Source organism: Hyposmocoma kahamanoa, unplaced genomic scaffold, assembly GCF_003589595.1.
Source record: "Hyposmocoma kahamanoa isolate Upper Pololo Valley unplaced genomic scaffold, ASM358959v1 89, whole genome shotgun sequence".
NCBI classification, from domain to species: Eukaryota; Metazoa; Arthropoda; class Insecta; order Lepidoptera; family Cosmopterigidae; genus Hyposmocoma; species Hyposmocoma kahamanoa.
Window position 1 is genome coordinate 3,100,671 of NW_020654520.1, and position 27,871 is coordinate 3,128,541.

The 27,871-nt window shown below is 37.0% G+C and overlaps 1 protein-coding gene across 1 annotated transcript in view; it reads right to left on the bottom strand.

Annotated features, from left to right (window-relative positions):
- The window catches only part of LOC113236115 (GTP-binding protein REM 1), a 361,807-nt gene that overhangs the window by 28,829 nt on the left and 305,107 nt on the right, over positions 1–27,871 (bottom strand). The window contains exons 3-4 of the mRNA XM_026472107.1: positions 5,845–5,930; positions 5,060–5,114 (exon numbers count right to left, since the gene is read on the bottom strand). Coding sequence (XP_026327892.1) covers positions 5,060–5,114; positions 5,845–5,930 — 141 coding nt within the window. The remainder of the gene's footprint in view (positions 1–5,059; positions 5,115–5,844; positions 5,931–27,871) is intronic.

Genomic DNA, 27,871 nt, shown 5'->3' on the forward strand with positions numbered 1-27,871 from the left:
TAAGTGCTCAATTGACCACTATTTCACCTGATGGAGAGTGATGATTTGGTCGAAGAATTTCGACGAGTTCACTTTATATGAACCTGGTACTTGTAAAGAAAGGTGGTCTTTTGGTGAACGTAACATTTTTCCTATTTTGGTTAAGGGGTGAAAACAGTTTTTATGGAAAACTTCCTTAGCAACCTGGCTATTTTATCTGTCACCCATTGTACATTATCCGTATTAAGTATTCTTACATATTGACCATAATAATACGAGCAACAACCGCGACAACATCATCCAAACCTTTCGCAAATGGCGTTTCGAAATGCGTAATAGCGACTGCTGAAGATGTCAATCTCAGAATGGACAACAGCGAGGTCATTGTACTCACGACACATACGGGTGAGGGATTATAAAATGAGGTATTGTTGGTGTACACACACAATTTGAAAGTCACAGGATTACGAACGCGCTAGTTTGTATTAAAATTAATTAACGAAAGAAGATTAGGGGCATCGATTTTGGAATTAATAATCTTGTAAAGTGTGACAATTTCAGATTGCTTACGTCTGCATTCTAGGGAGTTCAAATTAAACTTCTCCATCAATTGTTTGTAAGTATTGATGCCGCGACCAAGATCATAACATATAGGATATTAACCTTAAACAACGCTTTTGCACGCGCTGGGCCTATCTTGGGCCTAGTGGTATAATAAGGTAAAAAATAGTACATTCACAACTTTAATTTGGCTCCTTGGAAACCTTTTCCCAAATCATTTTCTTCTTTAAACTGGTTTTATAATTTCTATCACTTGCAATAAATAAACCGGGGTAACGGGAAACTTAATTAAAACACGCTCCATAGTTGTAAAAAAATACAATGTCCAAACCCGCTGAAGCCCCGCTAATGTCCCGGTACCGGTCCGCGCCCCGCCACTGACGCTCTGTGGGGACGGTTGCATAGAACTCAATATATTACAATACCCGCCCCCGCATCAGCCCCGCGTTCGCCACGGGCCCGGCGCGCGCCACAGCCGCGCGGCTACCGCGCGTTTCAGTGTGCCAGGGTTCATATGAACTCATACATTACAAAAATTCCCGCGCTCGGAACGCTTCCACGGCCGCCTCTGTGTAGCCAGAGCATTACGAATGGAATTCGATCTCGTTCATATGACCACCACGTTTGCAGTTTGGTCAAACAATCGATCTATTGAAAAGGAACTTCGTTAATCGTGTAATCTCGCTAAATGGTCCGATCGAACGGTGATGTAATTTGACGCCGATTGCTTACTTTTTATGGGGTTACGTTAAGTCGTTGGTTTAAATTGGCGAAATTGCCAACGTTTCAATGGAAAATTAGCTCCATAGAATTGAACGCTGCAAATGTGCTCTCGGTGGTCACATGAACGAGAACGATGTGTACTGCACCTGGTATACATTTCAGCTCGATATTCCAATTATTCTGTGTTTTATTGAAATACAAAATTGTTGTGTCCTTATTGAAAAAGTCTATACATTGATGTTAGCTCCATTTTCTACCATTATAAATTTAATCAGTCGTCGGCGGACTGGTGAAACACCCTATAAACAACAGTTATAAATACAAATTTCTTTACCATAAATTACAATTTACAAGCCCCTTTCAACATTTGATTGCACGGAATTATGTAAAATTTTAACAAACTTTGTTGCGAAGTGTTACGTCGAAATAATTTGGTAACTTTGTAAATCGGTTTTATACTAATAAATGTTTCACAAACATTGAAATAGGCAGAGTATATTTATAGAGTGGACAATACCTCCATCTGAAACTACTGAACAATTGACAATAAACTACTTCCTTGGCTATTTACTTACTTACGGTTATTATACTGAATACGGGTCCCATAGTCACGGTTGACTCAACCGTGACCATTTACAGGTCCCATGGTCACGGTTGACTCAACCGTGACCATGGGACCTGTAAAGGGCCCGAAACGTCGGTTTGTTTGAAAAAACAAATATACGCGATTTAAATCCGGAAAAATAGTTTCATTTCCTATGTGTAACAATCGCGAAAACCTAAGAACTCGATAATAAATTGCCAATGAAAAAAATTATGTACACTTAAACAAGACAACATTTATTTTACGATAATAAATAAATTCTCTGTATCCTTACAGGACATATTTTGAAGAGCTTCTTGGAGATTTTTCTTTACCTTAAAGCAACAGAAATTATAAATGGAATATTTGGCGTTTAATTTATTGTACAAAAATGGTCCAAGAAACACAAAAAATCTTGAAATAAAAGTATGTTTTGATGATATAATTTTGGGGCAGACAATATCTTTTCGTCTTTTATTAGTGTTTTCAGTAATATATGGGAGTAGTACCTGCTATTTGAGGACTGTGTAAACTTGCCTGATTATTTTAAAATCAGCAGAAACGCGTAGTTTTTTAAACACAAACATTAACTTACGGAGTCGGGCGCTTAGTGCTTCGATATGGTGTTTAGAGGATAGGATGTCATCTAATATAACACCTAAATACTTTATCTTGTATTATAACATAAGTGTATTATGCTGCGCTCTCTTACAGGGTCTCACATGCAGTTCCTACCTCTAAGTCTGTGTACTATAACACTTAAGAGTACATGTGAAATGCAAATAGGTAAATAAACAAAAGATAAAAGTTGTGTGTTTCGCTCGGCAGCAAAGTTGTTTTGCGTCTCATGCCTTGAAACGCTCGTTTATTGCTCAGGTTTTAACGCGTCAAACAACAACTGCGCAGCCTTGCATACCAAATAACTATTCCCTCGTTAACAGCCGAAAGATACTTGTTGTTATGAAATTACAAAACACTATATTGAAACTATAGAATGTCGTTTTTTATTGTTAAAATTTGAGCCGTGACAAATGTTAGTAGACCGTCGGTTTCGAGGCATTTGCGCGATCTGAGAGTTTTTGCTAACTCCCCGCAACACTGTACTGCATTTTGCGCGCGTAATTGTCAAACCAAAAGACTATATTGCAGCGTACCGTGTTATGTTAAAATAATTTCTAAATTTTAAAACTTATGTACAGTGTATTTTCGTTTTTAATATCTCATTCAAAAACACCAATTTTACCATGTGTTACATGGTATAAAATAAAATATTATGTTGTCGTTATTTGATGAGAGTTTACTGGATACTGAATGAGGATTGACTGACTCTGGTTGACTGAGTCTGGTTGACTGAGTGAGGTTTACATTTTGTATGAGCTACTTATACTAATTTGGTACGTGTGTTCTATGCTGATGCACAAGGCATGATTGTAACTTTGCTTGTATCAAGACGTGCCTGAATGTCGGAAGAGGGTTAGACATTCTGGCACGTCTGTGGCTGGTACACCAATACCTCCAAAGTTGAAACGTCATGGTATAGATTAGGCCTAGCGAAATCATATGAGTAAATCAAAATACTGTAAGTGACTTTGTAGCGTATTAGTTTGCTACGGCAGAGTTGTTGTTTATGATGTTAGTTAACACAGTCCCGTGAGGTTGTTAGTATTGTAAAGGTAACACTGTATACCAATGAATACAGACAAGTACTTCTTTTCTTTTAGAATCTCTGAAATATAGGGTAAAACATCAGCTGTTTTATACCTATGTGGGTGCTGTATTATACATTAGCATGGACTTGTACTTTCTTCCGCAAAGCGTAAATCAGAGTTTTAAATTAGCCTTACTTATTCAACAAGTTAAGATTAAGTTGTAAAGATTAACTTGTTAAGATGAGTTCCGCGATTTTTCTTCTCAAACTTTTGTTTAAAAATGTTGTCTAAAAGTTAAAAGTAATATTTAATTTGATATTAAAAAGAAATGGCTGTTTGTAAATGTTTAAAAACATAGTACACAAAGTTGATTTTCGTCAACCTTTTCGATTATAAGGGGTAAATTAGATATGTAGATTGAGATCTATTTGGTTAATTAAACAGTGGTCTAATAATATCATACAATAACAATAAGTTTGTTTATTTTCTCACCACAACATTGAATGTAATAACAAGAACTATACATAAAATAATCTCAGTACAGAGTACTAAAAAAACCGACCACAAAAGTACGTGGAATTATGTCTATTTGCTAAGTTTTATTGAAATATCCCCTAGTTCGCCACTATATAGGACTTGACGCTGGAGATAATAAAAATAGGTTCTCACTACGACACTACTCAAAGTATATTGAGAGAAAAACGCCTTGAATTGAAGAAATAGCAAAATCAACCATTAAAGTAATTGCTCCTAAATTAAAGCTAGGCGCTTTTTATAAAAGTGAATCTTCATGCGTGAACATCCACCCTTCGAGGTGGATGATTTTCTTCAAAATGAAATGGGACCACTATGGAAGTACCTCCTTTCCAACAAAAAAGAATCATGAAAATCGGTTCACAAATACCGGAGTTATCGCGTAACATACATACAAAAAAAAGAAAAAAAAGAACATACAGTCGAATTGAGAACCTCCTCCTTTTTTGAAGTCGGTTAAAAAGAATTATACTGTGGGAGACTGGTGTCTAAACTAGACGTATTTCAGGTCACCAGGACTCCACCCCTTGGAAAATACAAATTTGCAACTTGGAATTATGTACTTGTATTTTGATAATTGAGATTACTAAATTATCTATTTAAATTAAAGTTTACAAAGGAATTTAAAAAAATGGTATTTATAGTACAGGGAATTCCATGATTTGAGACCAGGTAAATTGTAAGCCCCATGTGTCGAAAGTATTTGTACTAACAATTTATTATGTGACCAAACACTATAAGGTGACAAAACTGTAAAGAAATAAACGTATGTGTGAGAAAAACTACACGGCGCGTGCAACGCGATCGAGCGTCTATTCGAATTCGAGGCGCTGCGGGAGCGTCGTAACTTAAAAAAAACCAAATGTTTTTTTTTCAGATTTTGGAAAACACATAACCACACAAGCGCCCTGGTTTTTTTTTCTAAATTTGGTTTTTGTCAGAAAAAGTAAAATGGAATAACTGAAGTAAAGTAAGACACTAACTTTTGTTTTAAAATATATATAACATGTTTATTAGTAATAAGTGTTACCCACACTTGCAATGTCATCAAAATTTTCTGTGTCTTCGTTTCCTGCATTCAAAGCCTACCGAATAATTTTATATAAGCGGCTATAATGTACGTTAGGTTATAAGGTACGTTAGGTTAGTAATGTAATAAGGGCTGTGAGCGATGTGGAAAAATAGTTGATATCGCCTTTAGATAAATAAATAAGTAGTGTTTTTATCAGTAATCATCAAAATAGCGATGCAACAGCAACCGATAGATTAAAAAAAGGTAAAATGTTATAATCCCCGTATTTTCCCAATCAATCCCACAAAATGCCCAATCGAGTTGATATTCCCCGCAATTTGGGGAATTCGCCACAAATTGACAACACTATGAGTGTTGCCCATTTATTTTGAGCAATTTATCTATGAAGAATAATATTAAGAACAAAAGATGAATTGTAGTAAAAACAAATACAATTGTCACATTGTCATATTTTTATTTTCATACATTTAGAAAAAACCCGTACTCCAGAAAAAATACGGTTTCTTTACATGTTTTTTTTTTCATTGTTTTTTCATCTCAGAAAAAAAACGGTTTTTTAACGACACTACGCCGCGGGAGGCAAAGAGGCATTGGCGTCCGGCCAGAGCCGACAAAAACCGAGCGTTGTAAAATCTTGCGCATTTCGAGTGCCGTTTAATTACGATGTTATATTATAGACGCTAAGATTCCTTGAAGAGCTCGTGTTACAAGGTCGATAACGTTAGGGAATTCAAAATAAGGGACTGTGACTAGTTTTCAAAATTCTTAGTCTGTTATTTTACCTTTGAACTAGTGCAGTTGACGAAGTATAATTCAGATTCTTCGTCTTCTAGCATTATGGGCACCACCTGATCTGTGCAGTCCACATCTGGAAATAAAGAAACATTGTTAACTTCATAACTCCCTTCTCCTTAGAATGAATTTACTAGGTCGACAAGCCGTCTCCGCTTTTCCGCTAAAGACGACAACCTACCTAGTGTAAATATTCAGATGTCGGTCATCAACCGTAGTTAACTAAATACCTACCTACCCGATTAGTTTGTTGAACGTTGCTAACAATTTTTAGCTTTTATAAGGAAACTTTCTCTATGTAAATGTAACTGAGACTATTGACTGAAATATGTTGCCCTGAAAAAAACTCCAAAGAAAGTCACCACAGAGATTCGACCAATCGACTTTTCAATTGAGAAGCAACCAATCTCTCATTAAACTATCATCTCTTTTCATTTCTACTGGTAATAGGAACATAAGTTTTAAAACTAAGGCTACTATTTCACTGTTCAAAATAACTTGCAATCAGTTACGATGTCCCATGAAAAGAATATCTATTGGAGTCGTTGACAAAAAGACGTTGCGCGTTTTGCTACCGCTAGGACCGCATGTCTTTTTCGTATAAATGCTTTCGGACCAGCTTAAGCCAATTCCGCGTTTAATTAATGTAGTGACCTGATGATGATGACATAAGAACTATTTAAACTATATATCATGCCAATTATTTTTTGATATATTATATTATGTAGGCAGCAAACAAATATGTTCATTATTATTGGTTTTTCAGTATCTAGTTTTTAAACAGCCATTTATCCAATATATAATTTAAGACCTGTTTTAAAAAAATATAGGAGAAAATTGAAAGCGAAGTACGTTATAATTGCTATGTACAATCTCTATATTTAAACGTTCGTGTTAACGAGCTAGAGTTCGTTATTCTTTATCGATGCAGATTGTTTCTTTAGCTTGTAGCTTTTCCAATTAGGCGATTATAGCAGATTTTACTTGAGGTATCAGGAATTCTGCTGTCATTTTTCGAAATCATGCCTCTATATTGTATGGCAAAACAGTCAGCTTTTGAAATAAATTGTAATCAGTATTAATGAAATAATGGTAGTTCTGGCCTATTTAATTACTTTATAATTATCTTCGTGAATTTTCTCTAAAGTTATATAACAGTCAATTATGAAAATGCTTTTTAGAAAAGGTGACAACGACGACATAAATAATTATCGCCTAATTACACATACCTATGTATTTTTTTAAAAGCATAGAAAAGTGTATGCATAAAAACTTGTGGATTTTTGTGACAATATAATATTATAAAACCAGAGCAATGACGACTTCCAAAGCGGAAATCTACAACATTGGCAATGTATAGTTTTATTAAATGAGCACTGAATATTAATAATAATATTAATAGCGGTAACTTAACCACAGGACTGTTTCATGATATGCTTTAGACTTCATGATATGCTTTTGTGTTTCACATGATTTACTTCTCAATCAATTAGAAAGAATCAAGTCATATTTCGCAAAGTATGTACAGTGCGTTGTTGGCTTTAAAATAACAGATAATGCATACACAATAAAAATATGAGATTTTAAATAGAACCTCAATATATTTGGTGTACCACAGGGAAGTTTTATAGGACCGATTTTATACCTACAGTATATAAATGATATTATTGATAAAATTTAGTATATTATTTTCTGACGACATATTCACCGTCGTAACTTGATTACGACGAATGTTAATTTCAGTAAATCAAATTATATGCAAATATGATTTCAATTTAAATATCGATGTAATTCAGGAAGTGTTCCACATGTTTTTGGATTAACCATAGATTAAGAACTAAACTGGAAAACTCACTTTCGTTGAGAATATACATGTGAGAATCAATAAGTTTGCGTATGTCTAAAAAAGTTACAAAATATAACAAGTAAGAATGCTGTCATAACCACATACAGGGCACATGTAGAATTCATTCTACCTTACGGTCTAGTAGCATGGCGTAAGAGTACAGACCGAATTTTGTAGCACAAAGGAATACATTTGAGCAATTTGTGCAATTTTATCAGATGAAACAAGCAGACCATTGTTTCAAAGCCTTGGTTTGTTAACAGTACCGTCATTATTATATGAAATTTGTATCTTTGTACGAATATACACATTTGTTTAAGAAAGCCAGTGATGTGAGCTGAGTAGCAGAGTTTGCAGAAAACCCGAATATACTTTTACTTGATAATATCCCTGTGACTGCAAAATATAGCAAAAAAAAATTACTTATAATAAACTTATACAAGTATTTAAATGAATATGATTTCTTTGGCATAAATATTTAACAAAAAATATGATATAAAAGATTTTTGCATACTTTTTTGTTATTCCCGACATACTTAACTTACAAATTTGTACGTTGTGACGTTCTTATATTTCTAGCAGCCAATTAACTTTCTTTCTAACCAAGTGATGGGACGAACAAGTCGTGAGCCTGTTGATAAGTGACACAACTGTCAAAAACAGTTGCAGTGCCATTCATATTTTTCAATAACATATATTTGAGGGGCACTGCCACTGCGCCCGTCACCCTGAGACATAAGTTGACAAGTCCCATGTGCCTGTAATTTCACCAGCCCTTCAAAACCGGAACATAATAATGCTCATAATACCGCTTGGCGGCAGAAATAGGTAAGGTGGCAGTACATTCCTAGACGAACTAAATATAATTTTATAACTAGACATTATTGAATATATATGAAACATTTTTGCACCGGCGCTGTTTCTTTTTTTTCATCTTTTGTTATACCATGTTTTAAGCAAAAAAGCCCTCTAAGCAGCCGGCTTCGAGCAGTCTGACCTATTAAAAAAATCAGCTTTAATCAGAAATTAGTTTTGAATTATTAAAATATCGATAACAATACAACACTAGTGTCCATATTGAAACATACGGTGTTTCGCTTTTCTACGTCTACAGTTTTCAAGTTCGCTTTTGCTAATTGCATACCTATTTCTTGCAGGGAAATGTGATTTAAATGAAATAAATAAAAATATATTTATTTCTCCACAAAACAGACGTGGATAATTGCAGGCTATTATAAAATAACAACCAATTGACGTTGACAAAAATATTGCTGATTTTCAGTCGTCACCTGTTTTCAGATACAACTACATTAAGCAATAATGTAAAATTTAAAAGCTGACCGTGTCAATCATTAATACAAAGATCGAACACAAAGAAAAATGACTTTGATTTCGAGTCGAACCAGCGCCTTCGCGATACCATACTTGACGCTCTCCCAACAATCTACAGAATGATCCAGCAAACCTCGTAGCAGATCTTTGTTTTATTTTTGCGAATTTTTTGCCGTATCGCCATCTGTGTATTAATAACCGATCATCCATCTATTAATAATTATAATTCCGTAAAAATAATTTAATCACGGTAGTAACATATGTTCGAAAAGCGTAATAGGAATGTGAAAAAGTTACATTTATTAAATTAATAAATAACCTAAAAATTTTGTGCTGTTAGTGGTTTTAATTATGGTTCAGTTGTTACTCAATTTCTGTACTCGTTTGTAAAAGTTATTTACTGGAGTCGGTAGTTGCCTCTGTACAGAGTTAGATAAGAAAAATGAATAACTCAAAATGCTGGTACTGCACAGATATTTCTCGGCAGGGTTAAGGGTAGGCAATTTGAAGTTGCTTATCATGCAGTAAAACAGAGTTTAGTTTTAGTTTCTTTGACAATATTCGGGAAGATTCGAGTGGATCCTTCAGAAAACAAAGTGACTGCGAAATACAAATAAGATACCAACTCACAATTTATTTAACTACACATAAAACTCAATTGTTTCCCCTAGTGGATATTTAGCATTTGGCCGCACATGGTCTTGACTGCGCTAGTGAAAAAAGGACAAGCCTTTTAACCCGTATAATAAATTAAGTAGGGTACCTACGGGGCCCCACGTGGGCACGGACTTTAATACGCTTTCGCCAGTTTATACTGTTAGCAGATCTGCCCCCGCTACGTTTGTTTTCCATTACTAGATAGTCTTATTACGCTATAAGTCCATATGACTTCCAAGTCAAAACCAATTTTTTACAAAAGTACGGTTTATGCAACGAATGTAGGTAATAAGTAATAAAGCAATACGAAACAAGACGCTGTCCACGAGCACGTCACATACGCAAGTTAATTAGCTGTAGTGTAGTACGTGAATTTCAATTTTTTGAATTTTAATGACACTTTTTGAGTGTTTTTGTAAAACCCTTTTTTCTTTCCTGCATATACATATTCGAAGTTGCGAAGTTTGTAAAGAATAATATCACCGACTTTGAATTTACACGTAGCTCACGCCGCAACAAACAACTTGTGCTTCCTAAACCTAGGTTAGAATTATTCAGAAATGGTCCTTATAATAGAGCTATTAAAATATATTATGGCATTCATTAACACGTCCGTTTAGCGCCGCGCGAGTGCCGACTGACTGGCGGCCCGTGAGCGCGCGACGTATTTACATGAGAGCGAGAGCGAGAGGCATATATATAGGCTCTCTCTCTCTCTCTCTCTCTCTCTCCAACTTATGTTAGGGGTGTACGTTATATTTTGTAAATATTGTATAAAGGTAGGGGCTGAGGATAAGAAAAAACATTGACACTAAACCTTGAACCACGACGCTGTTTCCGCTGGACTTTCATCGTGCCATTCATCGCCGAGGTGAAGACTTCAATTCTGGGAGCCGATTATTTGCACCACAACAAGCTCCTGGTCGAACTGCATCACAGAAAACTCGCCGATCGCGTCACTGAGCTTAGCATCACATAATTTCTCAGCGTCTGAGTCAGGCGTTTACATGATCGACCGCTATCACGTGTACCACGACATTTTGAATCCTGACGTTCTGCGACCCATGTTACTAAAGAGCCCGATGAAGCACCAGGTGGTCCATCACATCGACACAACTTCCACCGGACAAGTGTACCAGGTTGCGAAAGTCGAGTTTGAACGCATGATGGACATGAGAATATACCGTTTGTCGAAGAGTCCATGGGCCAGCCCGCTCCATGTTATTAAGAAAAAAGACGGCAGTCTATGTGTATGCTAGTCCCCGCAGAAGACTAAATGCAGTAACACAACCCGACAGATACACAATACCACGAATTCAGGACTTCACGTATCAACTTCATGGCACAAAAATATTTTCCAAACCTAACTTGAAGATGGCTTACTACTGGATTCCCATATCGAGTGAAGACGCAGAAAAGACAGCAATTATAAAACCGTTCGGGCTGTTCGAATTCAACTGCATGACGTTTGGCTTACGTAACGCGAGTCAAACGTTTCAGCGCTTCATGCACGAAGTACTACGAGGTCTTAATTGCTGCTTCACCTTCGTCGATGACGTCCTCGTGTTCTCCGAAAATGAAGAACAGCATAAACTGCACATTCAAGAAGTACTCGAACGTCTCAACAACTACGGTGTTACATTTTTTTTTTTTTATTGCGACTCGGCAAAATGACTGCACCGCGCCTGATACTTCTGGACTGGATTGAGACTACAGCCATGAGGCTACATGAGACTACAGCATGAGGGTTCGGAAGGTTTGTCTTCATTTTCCATTTTCGCTTCAAACATTGAATATAAGCAAATACGAGTTCGGAAAAAACAAAAATCAACCTCCCCCGGTTATGAAATATCAGCAGCCGGCTTAAAACCTACTGACGAGAGAACAGCAGCCACATCAAATTACCCGAAACCACAGACCATCCAAGAACTCAGACGTTTCCTGGGCATGTTGAACTTCTACAGAGACTGCCTACCCTATGAAGCTGAACTGCAAACTGAATTAAATAACATTGCATGCTGGTCTGCCACGCAGAGCTCCCTCCTCAATAACACATTTGATGAAAAAGCAACACCAACGTTAGCTTGAGGCACCTGTAAAGGTACCGGCTGCGGCGAGAAACTTCTAAAATCTCCCACTAGATGTCACTAGCGGCGCTGAATGCCGAAAACCAGTACAAAGATCTATAACAAACACTAAATTCACCTCGACAACTTGATCTGTAGCTCAGTTAGTAAAGAACAGTGCCACGTGTAGCAACGTGGTCATGTGTTCAAGTCACATAAGGTCGAAGAAATTTTTCTACGTGTTCGGTCTAAATCTAGTTGAGTATTTTCACAACAAAATATTGTGAATATCATGGTTTTAAAATCATGACGATATTCAATAAATACTACTGCTTCTTTTGTTAAAAAAATGTACGTTGCGGTAGAAATTTGTTAATTTGTATTCTGCTTACGTCAAACTGTGCCCAACATTATACCATCCACACAAATAACATGAATGTTTATAAAGCCTACATCAGAAAAAATCCGCTCAAAATTTGGTCTCATCATGGTAATTAACTCGCAATTTGATCACGTGAATGCAACATTAATCATATTCTGTGCGTAGTGGCGACGCACGAAAATTGGGAAGTCGACGCGTTCATGATGTCATTTGCGTCAGTCTATTATACAGATGTGCTTGAAATGCGGCCATGAGCTGAGCGAGTAGCGATTAAAGCACGGACGAAAAAAACAATGAGTGCCTTAAGCCTCGATTATCTACTTATCAGAACCGCTGTTGCCAAATCGCACACAAACAAATGATAAATACTACGTAGTTTCAATTTAAAAACAAATTCTGGACTGTTAATGTAATTTAAACTTTACCGTTTAACGTTAAACGTTACCTTTGAAAGCTCAATACCTTCATTGCAAATTGCTGCCATCAGTAGCTGAACTACAACGAACAACTAACATCTGAACGAATTTGAAAGTAGTATCTTCTATGGTTTATATAGTGCCCTTACCTGTTTTCACAGATAAAATATGCCAAGACTGTGGTAATTAGTCCTCAATCTGCGTGAACGTGAATCGTGCCAAGACAAAGTGACGGCGCGCGCTAAATATCATGTTTGTGACGACATTCACGTCGCTGTCAGTCTATTGTATATGGTTGATTTGGGGCTATAAACTGGGCGGGGAGCATTTATACACGAGATTTAACAAAAAGATTCGATCATATTGTAGCTGGTGAATATATACAAGTTGAACAAAATCATAATAGAAGGCACAGGCCTTTGCCACGAATTCACTGTGAGTAGCCGCTAGCGACCGCGTAAGTTACTTCACAATTTTGTATGGAAAATTATACAGCGCCCCCAGCGGTCACAAGAAGAAACAACATTCTGTATACAAATATTTTACGCGGTCGCTAGCCATAACTGTCATTGTAATTTCATGGTTGAGGCACTGTAGTACATAACATTAGATTTTTTACATTAATTAAGAGTGTAGATAAAAATAAATCGTTCCCCTAAGAGTCATGCCGGAGACACTCTCCTATACTAAAACAATATGTGACCCTTTAGCACTGCGAGAATGTTAGAGGTGTTAATAATTCATTCAAGAATAAAAAACATCGCTTTCAACGTACAAAATAGAAAAAGAATTGCGATTTTTTTAATAAACCAATAACCATCAGCGTAAAATCTTTGAGTTTAAGCAACTAGATAAAAATCGCTAATTTCCTGGCCCAATTAGAATATGAATAGCATTTAATTTGAAGCGCCCTAGCGTACATGGTGACTGAATGTTTGCTCTCATTTCGTACACACGACATATGTCATGATGATATATCTGTGTTCTATACCGTACAGTACATTCAAATAAATGGAAATAGATTGATTGGTCTAACGTTTGTAATTAAATCTCGAATATTTATTTACGATTTAACAATAGATTTACATGGTAATAAATAAAGGAAATAGTAGAAGAAAAGAAAAAAACGAGTCGCCTTTAAGGATAGGAATTAGGCATTAATAGCAGTCCCATATCTTTCTACGTAACTTTTGTTTATAGTGACCCTCTCTATCTACCTCTTGGTTATGCGGAAGGGCACTACAACCTCTGCGCGTACAGGGAACTTCTAAGTTCAGGTTCTGACCCCTGATCAGTCAATGTACAGGGTTTTCACGGGCCATTGTCACTGACTTCATCCGGTTCTCAAGAGTTTAGTGCTTCGGGTGAGCCAGTTCGAGTGCACGTCAGTACCTTCCTTATTTTCCAGACAGGCACCGGAGCTTTATAACACAAGCTTTACAACACAACTAACAACGTCGACTCTAAAGTCCACTATCAAATTTCCTCATCCTCACGCTCACTTCCCGACGCTGAAAAACGGCATTAATAGCGGAAGAGCCTGTGAGAACTATTTGATAAGATACTAGATTCGAGCTCGGAGTGGCATTGCAACTGTCATTACCACCAGTTTCATGACTGTCGCTTGATATTAAAAAAATAATCATTCTTTGCCGAGTGTCGAACATTCAATAACTCCTGAGGATGGCTCATATAGTGCTATGTTTTTATTGGTGAATTTTGATGACTGTACTTGCGTTTGTATTATTTATTTTATGTGGAAAGCGGAAATTAACCATATGAAAAAAAAACTCAACACAAAAAAAAACGCGCGCACACACGCGCGGACATACACATTGATAACCACAAATTACACCCAAATTCACAAGAGAAATAAATGTAGGTCGTACAATTATTACAGGATCTCTATGTGCTAGTCCAGTTAAAGGAAGCGCAAAAACGCGCAAAAAAGCGCTGTTTTGCAAGCTACTTCTCCTAAGACCCCGTGTACGTCAAAATGTACATACTAATTTTAGTAACAGTAGAGCTCCTCGCGAAAAACTCCGTCCAGGGATTTACTGCCACCTTACCTATTTCTGCCGCCAAGCAGTAACGTGAACATTATTGCATTCCGGTTCCGAAGGGTAAGGGTGCTGGCGAAATTACAGGCACATGGGACTTTTCAACTTATGTCTCTGGGTGTCGGGCGGTGGCAGTGCCCCTCAGATCTTTGTAATTTAATAAAGCTCTGAGTGACACTGCAACTGTTAGGGACAGGCGTGACGCTTACCACCAGGCACACGACTTGTTCGTCCCGTTACTTAGTAGGTATTATTATGAAAATATCGCCTTCAAATTTAGCGCTACATACATTCTACATTACCATCTAGAAAAATTCGTATTTTACGCAAAACTGAGGTAATCCCTGATCAATATAATAATAGACATAATAATGTATCTAATCTGTCGAATTGCCTTGTAGAAGCCTCCGGTAACCATAAGACTGGCAGTTATTTCCGCCAAAGAATAAGTTTAGCAATTGAAAGGGAAAATGTTGCCAGCCTTCTCGGCACGATGCCCTAGGGCATGGCCCTCGATGAAATTTTCTATTTATAAACTTTCTTACGTTTTTCATGTATCTACCTGCTACTATAATACAGTATAACACAGTATGAAAATTAAAAATATATTTGTAATCTCAAACATTTAGTACATTTTAATGTGCATTAGGCATTTATAGCCTTTCCCATCGTAGTTTGCTGGGACTTAGAAGGTTAACCTTCACTGGATTTTCGGAATAGCAAAATAATATACTTCCATTTTTGTTAACATTCGTGGTTATTTTGACAATATATAAAGAGCTTGGCGTCGTGATAATATTACGCAGGTTTGTCATATTCTGAACAAATTGCGTTCAGTCACGTCGCCGTCATACGATTTCCTCCTACACATACTTACATTCAAATGATTTTCATCTCGAATTTCATGAATCGGTGCGATACAAATACTATTGTGGAAGCTTTCAGCAACAAAATTATTGTACTTGCAATTGAATTACACTCACACCACGGAAACAACTAAATACACGCCACCTTTATTTTGCTACCTCTAAGGTTATAGTAGAAAACCAGTGCTTTGCTTTTATGCAAAACTGGCACTGAGCTAGGATCTTTTTGGCTTGCAGCAGCACACACAACTCGTTGTTTTAAGTTGTTTTTAAAAAAAGTTAAAATTGAAAGTGAAAATAGATAGAAGAAAGAAATAAAACAAAAAATGTTTAAGTTCATACCCTTGTGTGTGTAAATTGTTTTTAAAAGAAATTAAAATTGAATGTGAAATTAAATACAAGAAACCATTGACTTACAATTATATGGACGTCGGGTCCGCGCTAAAAAGTGTCCGAACTTATAGGGCGTTAAAATGGTATACAGAGCGTCATTCACGCTTTAGTCTTCGTTTGTTCGACTGACAGCGAAGCAAGCAAAATTAGATAGTACTGCGATGACATTACAATTTAAATCTAACGTTTTAGCTTTTTCATATTCCTTTACATGTCACTACCTTTAAATAGGTTGGCTTGGGACATTTTTTTCGTGGTTTTATTAGACCCGTCGTCCATTTATTTGTAAGTCAATGCAAGAAACAAAACAAATGAAATAATATTTTATTTCTTTGTTTTCTTTTCTTTATTTTCACTATCACTTTTAATTATTTCATACTCTTGTGTGTGCTTGTGGGAAGATATTAATATCTACCTACATAAAAAAGGTACAAACAATAGAAGTTGCAAAGTTAAGAGGTGCGAGACGCATTTAAAACTGAACAGGACCCCGATTCAGAACTCTTCGATATTTTAATCGAATCGTTCGGTTGGATATCGTTCTCGAATCGACGGGCGCTTTCCGAGCTATTCAGTTAAACGCTCGACTAGGATTACATAATACGACATCGTTATCCAACAGACAGATAACTGTGTTCTGAATAACGTTTCGCCACCTTTGCCAATCAAGAAGTCTGCATCACAGACGCCCCACGATATGTGAGAAATGACGTCATCCAACGCGACTTGAGCATGGAGAGCCTCGACTGCTTCGTGGATCGCCTAGCTAAGACCATGTTCCGGCGCGCCGGACAATCCCTATATAGCCATATACAGGGACTGGCACCACACCGCCCAGCACCCTGACCAGAAACCGTTTCCAAGGGACCTACTTGGGCCCGAGGAAGCCCCACCGGACCAGACACCAGCTGAAGATGGTTGAGAAACCATCCGGGATTCATCTGAAGCAGCTCACCCTATTGTGACACCCAAGGGTTATACCCAACCTCGTCTGCACGAGTGGCGATTGACCCCGCCGAAAGAGGCCGACGCCTCGAACGGCGATACCGTATCCAACTCGAAATCGGACATTTGACGCGAATGTTCTGAATAGCTTTCGATTCGGTTAAAACACCGAAGAGTTCTGAATCGGGCTGCAAGTCAGGTACGTTATCAGAAATAATCAATAAAAAAAAACACCTGACTCTATACTCAAAGTGATACAAGTATCTACAAAAAGATATGATGTTCTATTTTATATAAAATGTTTTGTTTTGTAATATTAAATGACGGGACGAACAAGTCGCCATTTGATGGTAAGCTACACGCCTATCTATAACAGTTGCAGTGCCACTCAGAGCTTTAAATCGCAAAGATCTGAGGGGCACTGCCACTGCGCCCGTCACTCTGAGACATATGTTAACAAGTCCCATGTGCCTGTAATTTCACCAGTACCTTCACCCTTCAAAACCAGAACACAGTAATGTAACATTACTGCTTGGTGGCAGAAATAGTAAGGTGGCAGTGCTGCCCTGGATGTTAAAAGGAATAGTAATTTATTTATGAAAAATAGTGACAGACATAACATTAATACGAGGAGTAGAAATAAACTAGCTTTTCTTGATAGTCGTCTTCACAAAGTCAAAAAATCATTTAAGGGGCAATGTATACGCTTCTATACACGAGGTTTAAAACTATAGTGAAACAAAAACTTTATACTAAAGGTTATTTATACAACTTCTGCGTACTTGGATGACAAAAATCCATGGTAGTAACCCGTTTAGCTCATGGAGGTAGTCTCGATCTCTGAAGTTTCAAATAAAAAAAAATATTGTAAATGTTATTTACAAAGAGCAACCCCTAGAGTTTCTTGCTCATTCTTCTCAGGGGAATCTGCCTTACGAATGAGCGGTAGAGTTTAACTATTGTGACGATTTGAAGTGTAATAATGCTTACCTATGAAATAAAGATTATTTTGAATTTGAATTTGAACTCTTTTACAAGAAACTCCACTAAAAATCTGTTTCGTCAATCTTCTTTAATTAATTCTCTATACATGTCCAAACGTCATTGAAACATCCTTTTTCTAGGAAATAAGTTGTTCTGCTTTACACAAAAATATACACTTACTGTGTTGTTCCATTGAGGAAAAGTAGTCATAAATGTAATGGAATGTATGTAGTCGACTTCTGATATTGGATACTCAGTGAAGAGTTCACGTTTCAGCAATTAGATTCTAAAGTGGTTTGTTTTTGCTTGCTAGAGCTTGGAAATATTTTTCCCACTTAGCTTTTATTTGTAACAGTAATATCTTTTGACGATAAAGGTGAAATATAAGGCCGTCTGATGTATTTTGAATGGTTGTTCAACGTATCATTTTTATGTATCGCACGTGACAACTAACATAGTATTAACTCAAAATGGTTTTAAGTTATATTAATATGTATTACCTATTAGTTTCAAAGCGACAGTGTTGCTCAGTCACTTTGAAATTATATCGTAAATGAATGACACATCAATATAGCGAAATTTGGAGATAAATTATTAATATAACTCAATTTTGAGATAAAATATAATATAACGCAATTTTTGAGATAATACTATGTTAGTTGTCATGTGCGATATACTAAATATTTAGCATTGTGTTTGAAACCTATTTTCCACTTATTCCACTTTTCAAATCTGGTAGTATTTCTGACCCCACCAATTTCAGACCTATATCAATACTACCAACTCTCAGTAAAATCTTTGAAAAAATTATTCTAAATCAGATGTGTGCACGTTTTTATAGTAATAACTTAATGTCTCCTAAACAATTTGGTTTCACTCGGGGTCGCTCTACAACCGACGCTGGTGTCGAGTTGAATAATCATATATTTGATGCATGGGAAGTCTCACATGATAGCGGGGCTATGTTGACCTTTAAATCACAAAGATCTGAGGGGCACTGCCACTGTGCCCGTCACCCTAAGATATAAGTTGACAAGTCCCATGTGCCTGTAATTTTACCAGCACCCTTACCGTTCGGAACCACAACGCAGTAATGTTCACTTTACTGCTTGGCGGCAGAAATATGTAAGGTGGCAGTGCCTCCCTCTTTTTTACGTCAGGAAATCCTCATGGATACCCTCCGCCCGGGGGGGGGCGAAAGGTTATGTCGGACTCCTACCGACTAAAACCTGACGGTGTTCCATCTTCTCAGCATGTGCCGAAGGCACGGGGACGCTTACGCACTCTTCCGCGACTCCGGCGGTGATTGATCCGGCTGGGCGCCGAACCCCATCTCGCTTTTCGGGGAGAGTTCTTGTCTCCCCGTCAACAATCTTGAGTGGCAGATGCGGAACACATACGCCGCCATCTCGGGTCCACCAGTAACGAGGGACGGACTCGGCAGTGCTTCCCTGGACCAACTCTTTCACATGGAGCTCCAATTATTTCACTCGAGTGACCTATGGGTTAAGTATACTAAACGTGTTTAAGCCTTACATGTACAATACAATAACGCTTTCAGCTACGCTGTTTCGTCTACCGAGATGGTGCAGTAGGTCACGCATGAACAAGGAAGCGCACACAGATGGCTTCCAAGCGATAATACGAAAAAACATAAATAGTCACAGCCGCATCCTGAAAATGGTAGCAGCCAGGTTTGACTCTCCAATCTAAGGGTCGTATTCTAGAACTCTACTCAATGCTCAAGTCAGGATTGCACTGGAAACACAAGCACTGGAAATACGACCCTAATGGCAGGGACTTGAGTATGATTTCGAGTGCTTTAAACCATACTTAAATCCTGACTTGAGCATTGAGTAGAGTTCTATAATACGACCCTGCATGTACTTGGGTTGAGCAAATCATTTCTGTATTTATAATGTTAAATAAATAACTTTTTATAAACATGCGGAGCACTGCGCATGCAGTACAACAATGCGTTCAGGTTGCCGTTCCGACTTCCACCTTTCGTCGCGTCAACCATATTTGCCGAGCAACATGTAGACGATTTCTATGCTTATCATGCAAAAGCGTAGTGCATTGCTATTCCGTCGCATGCGTCTCAGTACGAACAGCATCCTGAGCACCTTGGTGAAAAGATGGGAGTCCCCAATGCTGGGGCGGTGGATGCACTTACACATTGCTGTTCGTTATATTCTCATCTTAATGCCTATAATTTTGTTTTATTTTATTATTTTAAACCTAACACTAGCTTAAGTATTTTTCTTTACTAACAAATGTTATGTATGAATGTGTCTGAAATAAATGGATTATTATTATTATTATTAAAACAAAACGAAACGAAAAAGAGGATGGATTCATCCTCTACTTTGCCACCCTTGGAGGTGGAATATTTTTTTTCAAATTTAAATGGGACCAATATTGAGGTACCCTCTTTCCAATAAAAAAAGAATAATTAAAATCGATTCTCAAATGCCGGTGTAATCGCGTACACACAAAAAATCTCCTTTTTTGAATAAATAGTTTTTGTTTTGTTATGTTGTGTAATACTAACATAATCTAAGTGAAAATGTTATACAAGTTATATGAATCTGTGCCAGAAAAAGGAAATTCTATTATAAATAAATAAGTATTAGACAACATCACAAACGTTTCCCCGTGGTTGCTCCAATCTATAACTAAAGCACTTGTGTTATGGAAATCGGAAATAACGACGGTACCACAAACACGCAGACTGACGAGACAACATAGAAAAGTTTTCTACGTTGACCGGTCCAGGGATCGAACCTCAGATATGACACCATGGAAACCGGTATATTTATTGCTTTTATAAGTCCCATGGTCACGGTTGACGTTGAACCTGGAGTCAGTTAGTCAAATGAAACAAAAAACGTGTCAGCCATATAAATACAAAGTGTGTTGACATGAATTAAATTCGCGATTCGAGTTTCCCAAATCGAGAAAGGTGTAATTTTTGTATATTTTTTATGATGCCAAGGGTTACAAGAATTGGAGAGGATGTGGGTTATATTTCTGTATCTAATGGAGCAATAAACATTTTTGACGTAATTTCACTTATGCCATTCTTCCCTGAGGGGTGGGATTGAATTTAATGGCTTTGCGGCTATTATGCAAAAAAGATGGGTTCCTTGAAGGCAGCGACAACATGGACTCGTTTTATGAGCACTGAACTCGAATGCATATCAATGAGAGAAAAGAACAATAATTATTTCTAATACTACCCTATTTTTAAGTATTCTGTTACTATATAAAGCTTCCGATATAAAGCTTTGAACTGACTTTTAACATCTCTAGCCGGGGCTGGTAGCTGCAAAGGTATCTAACTGGGTAACGAAATATCTACTACTACTACTATGGCGCTACGGCTAAAAAGTCGTTGAAGAACCAAATACAAAGATACGACGCAAGCACATAGAAAAAATCGTGAGGTTCGCTGGTTCGTTCCGTAGCTTAGTTGGTATAGCATCTGGCGCGGTATGCTGGAAGACGTCGGTTCGAAACCGGCCGGATCGAAGGAATAGTTTCTTAGTGTTCGATCTTTCTATTAATAATTATAATAAAGCTTTGAATTTGAAAAAAAAAATTAAGCACAAGTTGTAGTGCCGCATAGAGCTTATAATCGCTAAGATCTATTAGGCACTGCCACTGCGCCGGTCACCCGTAGACACAAGTTGACAAGTCCCATGTGCCTGTAATTTCACCAGCACCCTTATCCTTCAAATCTGGAACACGGTAAGGCTTACATTACTGCTTGGCGGCAGAAATAGGTAAGGTGGTAGTACTTACTTTCCTGGACGATCTCATTACTCATATAAGAAACTCTCCTGCTACTAAAATGTTATTTATAGTTGGATAGGTATTTCATTCCATTGTCGTACGCATTAGGAAGGAAACAAAGCGCTTCGTGCGAATGTAATTAGCCGCTCACGCGATGCACTCATCCTATTGCAAAATGGCGGCTATTTGGTTTCGCAAATTAGAAAAGGATTCAGTTTAAATACAAGTTTTTAAAAATAAAAGTTATTATTCTGCATTGCTAAATAAATACCCTCCGTACTACAACAAAAACATCTCAAATAAAATGCAGTAATACACCGCAAATCCTGCACTTAAAAAGCACTAATGAAATTTTTGGTGTACTTGGGTAAATATGATAATATTACGTTTGAGTGGTTCTAATGTTTCCCATGAAATTACTCCTTAAAGTATAGTTATCCTTAGAGTAGTTACCGAAATAGCAATTAGTATTAGTTCTTTTACCTGTTATAACTTCGATATCCGATAAATCGGTATAAAATTATCACCGGCACCTCTAGGTGTGGTATGCTTCCAGAGACGCATGAATCGCGTGAGCGGTTAAAGCTGTATTGTAAGAGCTCAGTATGTTTACACGATATACGCCATTTAACTGGTGAATGTGCATGTGTTTTTGTCTTTTACACCTTCAAACAATCCGACTGTATGTATAATTTAGGAAGAACCACAGAACAGAAAATACAGTAGAAGTGGTTAGTTAGCCTCACACGCGTGTCAAGTATAGGTCTCATAGGACCTATGTGAGCTCCGCTATTTTCGCTTTGTACGGTATAGTTGTGTCAATTCTTTCGTTCTTGTTTTAATAAATTTTAAATTTTCTGTCTATCGAAATAATTTTTTTATTACAACAAACGAAAATAAAGCTTATTTCCTTGCAATATGGTCGTTTCTTTTTTGGAGAACTAAATAAATAACTCCAATTCGCCGTGGTTCAGCAATTAACCGCTAGATGGCAGGACACTGATTGAAATTGCAATTTAAAATCTATCAACGATATGCCAACAGAGTAAAGTTTAAATTATATTAAAAATCCAGAATTTGTTATTCGTTTTTTAATTTGAAACTACGACCAATCATTATCGAGATTTCGTAGTGTTTCAAATTACGAATGTATGAGTTTTGGCGACATCGGTTCTGATAGTAATCGAGGCTAATGACACTTCCATTGTTTTTTTTATTCCGTGGGAAGAGCAGTAGGGCTAGCGCGACACGGCACGACATATGCGAGAGCGGCATAAAGTGCGAGATCTCTATCCGAGAAAAGCAGTATGTCGTAGGTTATGTCGCTCTCGCGCTAGTCGCGCTGTGTTGTGCTAGCCTTGGTTGGGTAAGAGATTTTGACAAGCTTAGGCTCAATTTACAATGCCGCGGAATGTAGGAAGGTGGAGGGTGCAAACAGTATACTACAACATAATAGAAATTAAAATAACAATAGCAAGCCAACAGTTCCTCGTTGATAGAAATTGAGTTGAATAAAATATGCATTGATAACAGTCAGTTAACAAAATATTTACAACTTTTCCATAAAATCATAAAAATGCCACGAAGTTTTCAGACCGAACACGACGCCGCCGGTCTAGATACATTACTTACCTACCTGGTCACATAGAACCCTAACATGGAAGAGCGGGGTCTCCTAGCACAAGCAATTATTTTACTTAAATGGAGTTCCCCAGCAAACTTGCTGTAAACTAGGTTTAAGTGAACGTAAATAAATACTTTTATTTTTTATTTTATACTAAATACATCTCTAGAAGTTACCAATCACACAAAATTTATGTAATTTTTTCTATAAATGTATGTTAAATATGCTAAAAATTAATCGTTTTAGGAGTTCTTATTATTAGAAACATTACGTTATTCGTAATGTTGATGTGTAATAAAACACCGACAGTAGAATTCAAACAACACGTATAAACGCTGGGTCGCGGACGCGCGAACTGAACGTAGGCGGAGATCTGTCGCCGGCGCACGCCGCGGTGCTCATGCGTAGTGGGTGTATCATGACTTGTGGAGTGGCTGCGTGCAAACGTGTCCTTATATTATAGAAAAGTTTCCCGCTGATGGAAATTTAGTTGAATAAGATTTGATAACAGTCAGCTAAGAAAGTAACTACAACTTTTATATAAAAATAAAACCGACTCCAAAAGTTTGTTTATCAATGTACAAAAGTACATATGTGGGTTAAATTCAATTAACCAGATTCATATCTAATTTCCTACCCTAAGAGGTGGTTCACCCTAAGATATAAGTTGACATTGTTGACAAGTCCCATGTGCTGTAATTTCACCAGCACCCTTGCTATTCAAAATCGGAACGTAATAATGGTCACACCACTGCTTGGCTGTAGAAACAGGTAAAGTAGTATTTTCCTAGACGAGTTTTTTCACAAAAAGCTTTACTTCCTGCGACTAAAAAATTTAGCTGCATTGTAGTGGAACGGAATATCGTAAGATATTTATACAACAACAAAAAATAATTAGAGAATCTTAGTACAGAATACTAAAAAAAACCAACCTCAAAAGATTGTGGATTTACATCTATTTGCTAAGTTTTATTGAAATCGGTTACCGAAAAGTGCGCAAACCCGGATTCATTCGTTCGCCACTTTATGGGACTTAACACAGGAGATAATAAAAATCAGTGCTCACTGCTTAAAGCATATTAAGAGAAAAACGCCTTAAATTGGAGCATAGCAAAATCAAATATTATAATAATTGCTCCTTATAAAATTTAGGCGCTATTTATGAAAATAGTCTTCGTGCCTAAAAAAAAGTGCACGAGTCCGAAACAATTGGTTTCTTTAGGCGCTGTTTAGATTTTTATTATGAAAATTTAAGTCATATAGACATATTTGGGATTTCTTCACAAGGTTATAGGATAAGGGTAAGAGAAGCTTTATTTTAACAACAAATGTAGTGATAAAATTATTTAGTATAATACATATGTTTGTTTTTATTATTATTATTATTGTTTTACTTGTACATGTAATTAAGTTAAAGTTTTTAATTTTTCTTACCTTTTTATACTATTCCTCTTCTTCTTTTTTGCTTGTGATGTTGTTTCGCTCATTATCTTATTTTAGTTTTTGTTAATGGAACTCTAGGTCTGTATGTGTATCAATTTTGATTTATTACTTGTTTGTTGATGACTGTTTGTTTCCTTAAATAAATTAAAAAAAAAAATACTGTCAAATAATTATTTAATATTTAATTATTATTACTCGCCCAAATCTAAAAACAATGTTAAGTATGAAGCTTCATTCGCATCATGCGTCTCTTAATTTGGTCGAGTGTTCATGTTGTTTACTTATTTGACAGTAATTGTTTTGGACGGATGTAGACCCCCGTATAGAATAAATTTTTGGGAAGAAGGCTGGGCCGAATAAACCACAGTCCGGCTGGTCCGGATTTATGGCATCCATGAAGATTTCCTATATCCAACGATGAATGATTCTTTGCGTAACTCGTATTGTCTCGGCGTATCGTCAACAATGGATAAAAATGGCCCCAGTGATAAAAGTAATCTATACTGTTCAACGTTTTAAATAAAATCCGATTTAAAGTCAATGCAATATCGTACAGTCATGAGCGAGCTTTTTCATTGTCATTATCGGCGATCGGTCATCGCGTCACTGACCAGGTCACTATAATAACTCATTGTCAGGGATTCGCTGGAAATCCGATGGTAACACGATTGAGTTTTTTTCCTAAAAGCAAAACAGGGTACTGTCTATATCGAACAAGAACAATACATTTAGAATAGAATAGAAACCACTTGTTACATAATAATTTAGGAGAATTTTACCACCTATTTGATAAAAGTGTCATATTGTTTTTCATTACACTTCCTCGTAAACAGTGTCATGACGTGCAGGCAAAGTGGACTGTAATTTCCTAAATTTACGCCCACGGGCTTTTTCATTACATTACGGCCCTTGTACAGTATCTCTCATAAGAAAAAAGTTTTTATGTACGATAAATCTGAATGTACTCGCACAAAGAAAGACATTGGGGTACAGGGTCAAGAGCACGTCAAGCTTGACACTTAAGATTTATATCCAACTCTATGACGCTTACGATAAGAACTGCCCTAAGCACACAGTGTCAAGCTTGACGTGCTTTCGACTGTACAAGTACCTAAAGTAAATACAACATTTGTAGACAGACAATTTAACAAGCGATCGGCGGATTTATGTAATTTAATTAATAGGAAATTAGAAATATAAGCCAAAATTTATAGAGACTGCAAGAAACATATTAAAATGGCTACCGTCGAAATCGTATAAGGAAACCGAAAATCTACTAGAACACTTGCTTTAAAAACACTACTCTCCTAATTTATGGCTATACGTTAACACACACACACACACGCACACGCGCACGCACACGCGCACGCGCACGCGCACGCGCACGCGCACACGGACACGCACACGCACACGCACACGCACACGCACACGCACACGCACACGCACACGCACACGCACACACACACACACACAAACGTTTTAGGATTCAAATAAAATTTAAAATTAGAAGTTAAGAATTTTGAAAATTGTTACAAAAATTGTTTTCTTTTCTTCTTACGTTGTTAGGAAATGTAAAAATTAAACACTAAATTTAGTATAAGTTAAAAATGTTAAATGTGCATTTATAGCTATGGAAGAGCGGTGTCTCCTGACACAGGCTTGATAAGCTTAATAGAAGGTACCATCCACTGTTAATGAAGTGTTAATTGTATTACTGTACTGAATAAACATTTTATTTGATTTATTTTTATTTCTAGCGATGCGTGATTAGTGATTACTGATCTGAATGATCATTCGTTTCTAATTAGTATTATTAATCCTTAGACTCCATAGAGTCCATGCCCTCTCTGACATATGGTAAATACCGTAATTGTGACGGGGACTGCGATATTATGACATGGACATGGTGTTAATTATCTGGTAGAGTTCTGACTAGTTCTGTGGTCATAGTGTATTAATCAGTGTGTGCATAGCGCACAGTCATCTCGCACCCTTGTGTATTTTGAAGATAACTTGACAAATTTTGTTTTGTTGTTAACCTCCGAAGCAAAGTGATGGGAGTTATAATAAGTTTGAAGTAGAGATACGCGACTTTGAATGTTACTAATACTAATGACTGGAAAGGACAAATCATTCACCTAAATCGAAACCAAGCATAATCGTTCGATTCGGTCGAATGATTATCCATACCGATTGCCCCTGCCATATGGTTGGGTGCAAGAGTGGAATGATTATTATGACGGAACTAGTTGGAACTCCACCACATCACTCACACCATGTCCGTATCATAATATCCCAGATCATAATATAATCATAATAGACAATTCGAATTCGATCGATGTTTCTTAGCTATATTTGTTGAACATTTGTTCAGCTGTTTAAAGACCATCCACACTTTTCTTACTTGGTGTAGTGATATCAGTCAGAAAATGTATACACGAGGTCTGTCCCAAGACAATCTAACCTTTGTCCTATTCCGCGCTGGGTCTATTAATAACAATCCGACTCGAGGCATCCTTTAAAGTAATCTCCATTCGACTGAACTACACGCTCACACCGGTGCTTCCACATCCCGAAGCAGTCATGGAAGTCAGTTTTCGGAATAGCCTTCTGTGCATTCGTCGCATTTTTTTAATCGTCTCGGTGTCGTCAAACTGACGCGCTTTGAGCGTAATTTTTAACGACAGTCCAATGACAATTTTCAAAGACAATGGCCGTGGATATCGATCACCTTTAATATGAAATATAAGTAGTTAGTTTTTTCTTTGTATTATTCAAATATTGAAAAAAAATATTTCTGAACTTGCGTGTCAATAGATGGCATTGTGTGTTACAAACTAATTTATAAATTAACGCTTATTAGTATGGGTAGATGGCGTTAATCCTAAGTAAAATAAACGAATAGCTGGTCGGATCCATAAAAATCTATGTAATAAGCGCCATCTAGTTCATTTGTTTGTTATCACTAGAAATTATCGCGATCGCATTAACTTAATTCTCTGCCGACCAGTTTGATGGAACCATAAGTGTTACGGGCATTGCTACTTCGTTGAATGTGTACTTAGAACCGTGAGAGTAACACTTGTCCATATTTTACCTTTTAGCTACGTCATAAAGCCCAAGGGCTGTGTTTCGCCCCGCGAAAATAATCAACTGTTATCGGTTGCTAAAATGGTTCTAGTTTCCTCAGCTTTGGCGGATAACG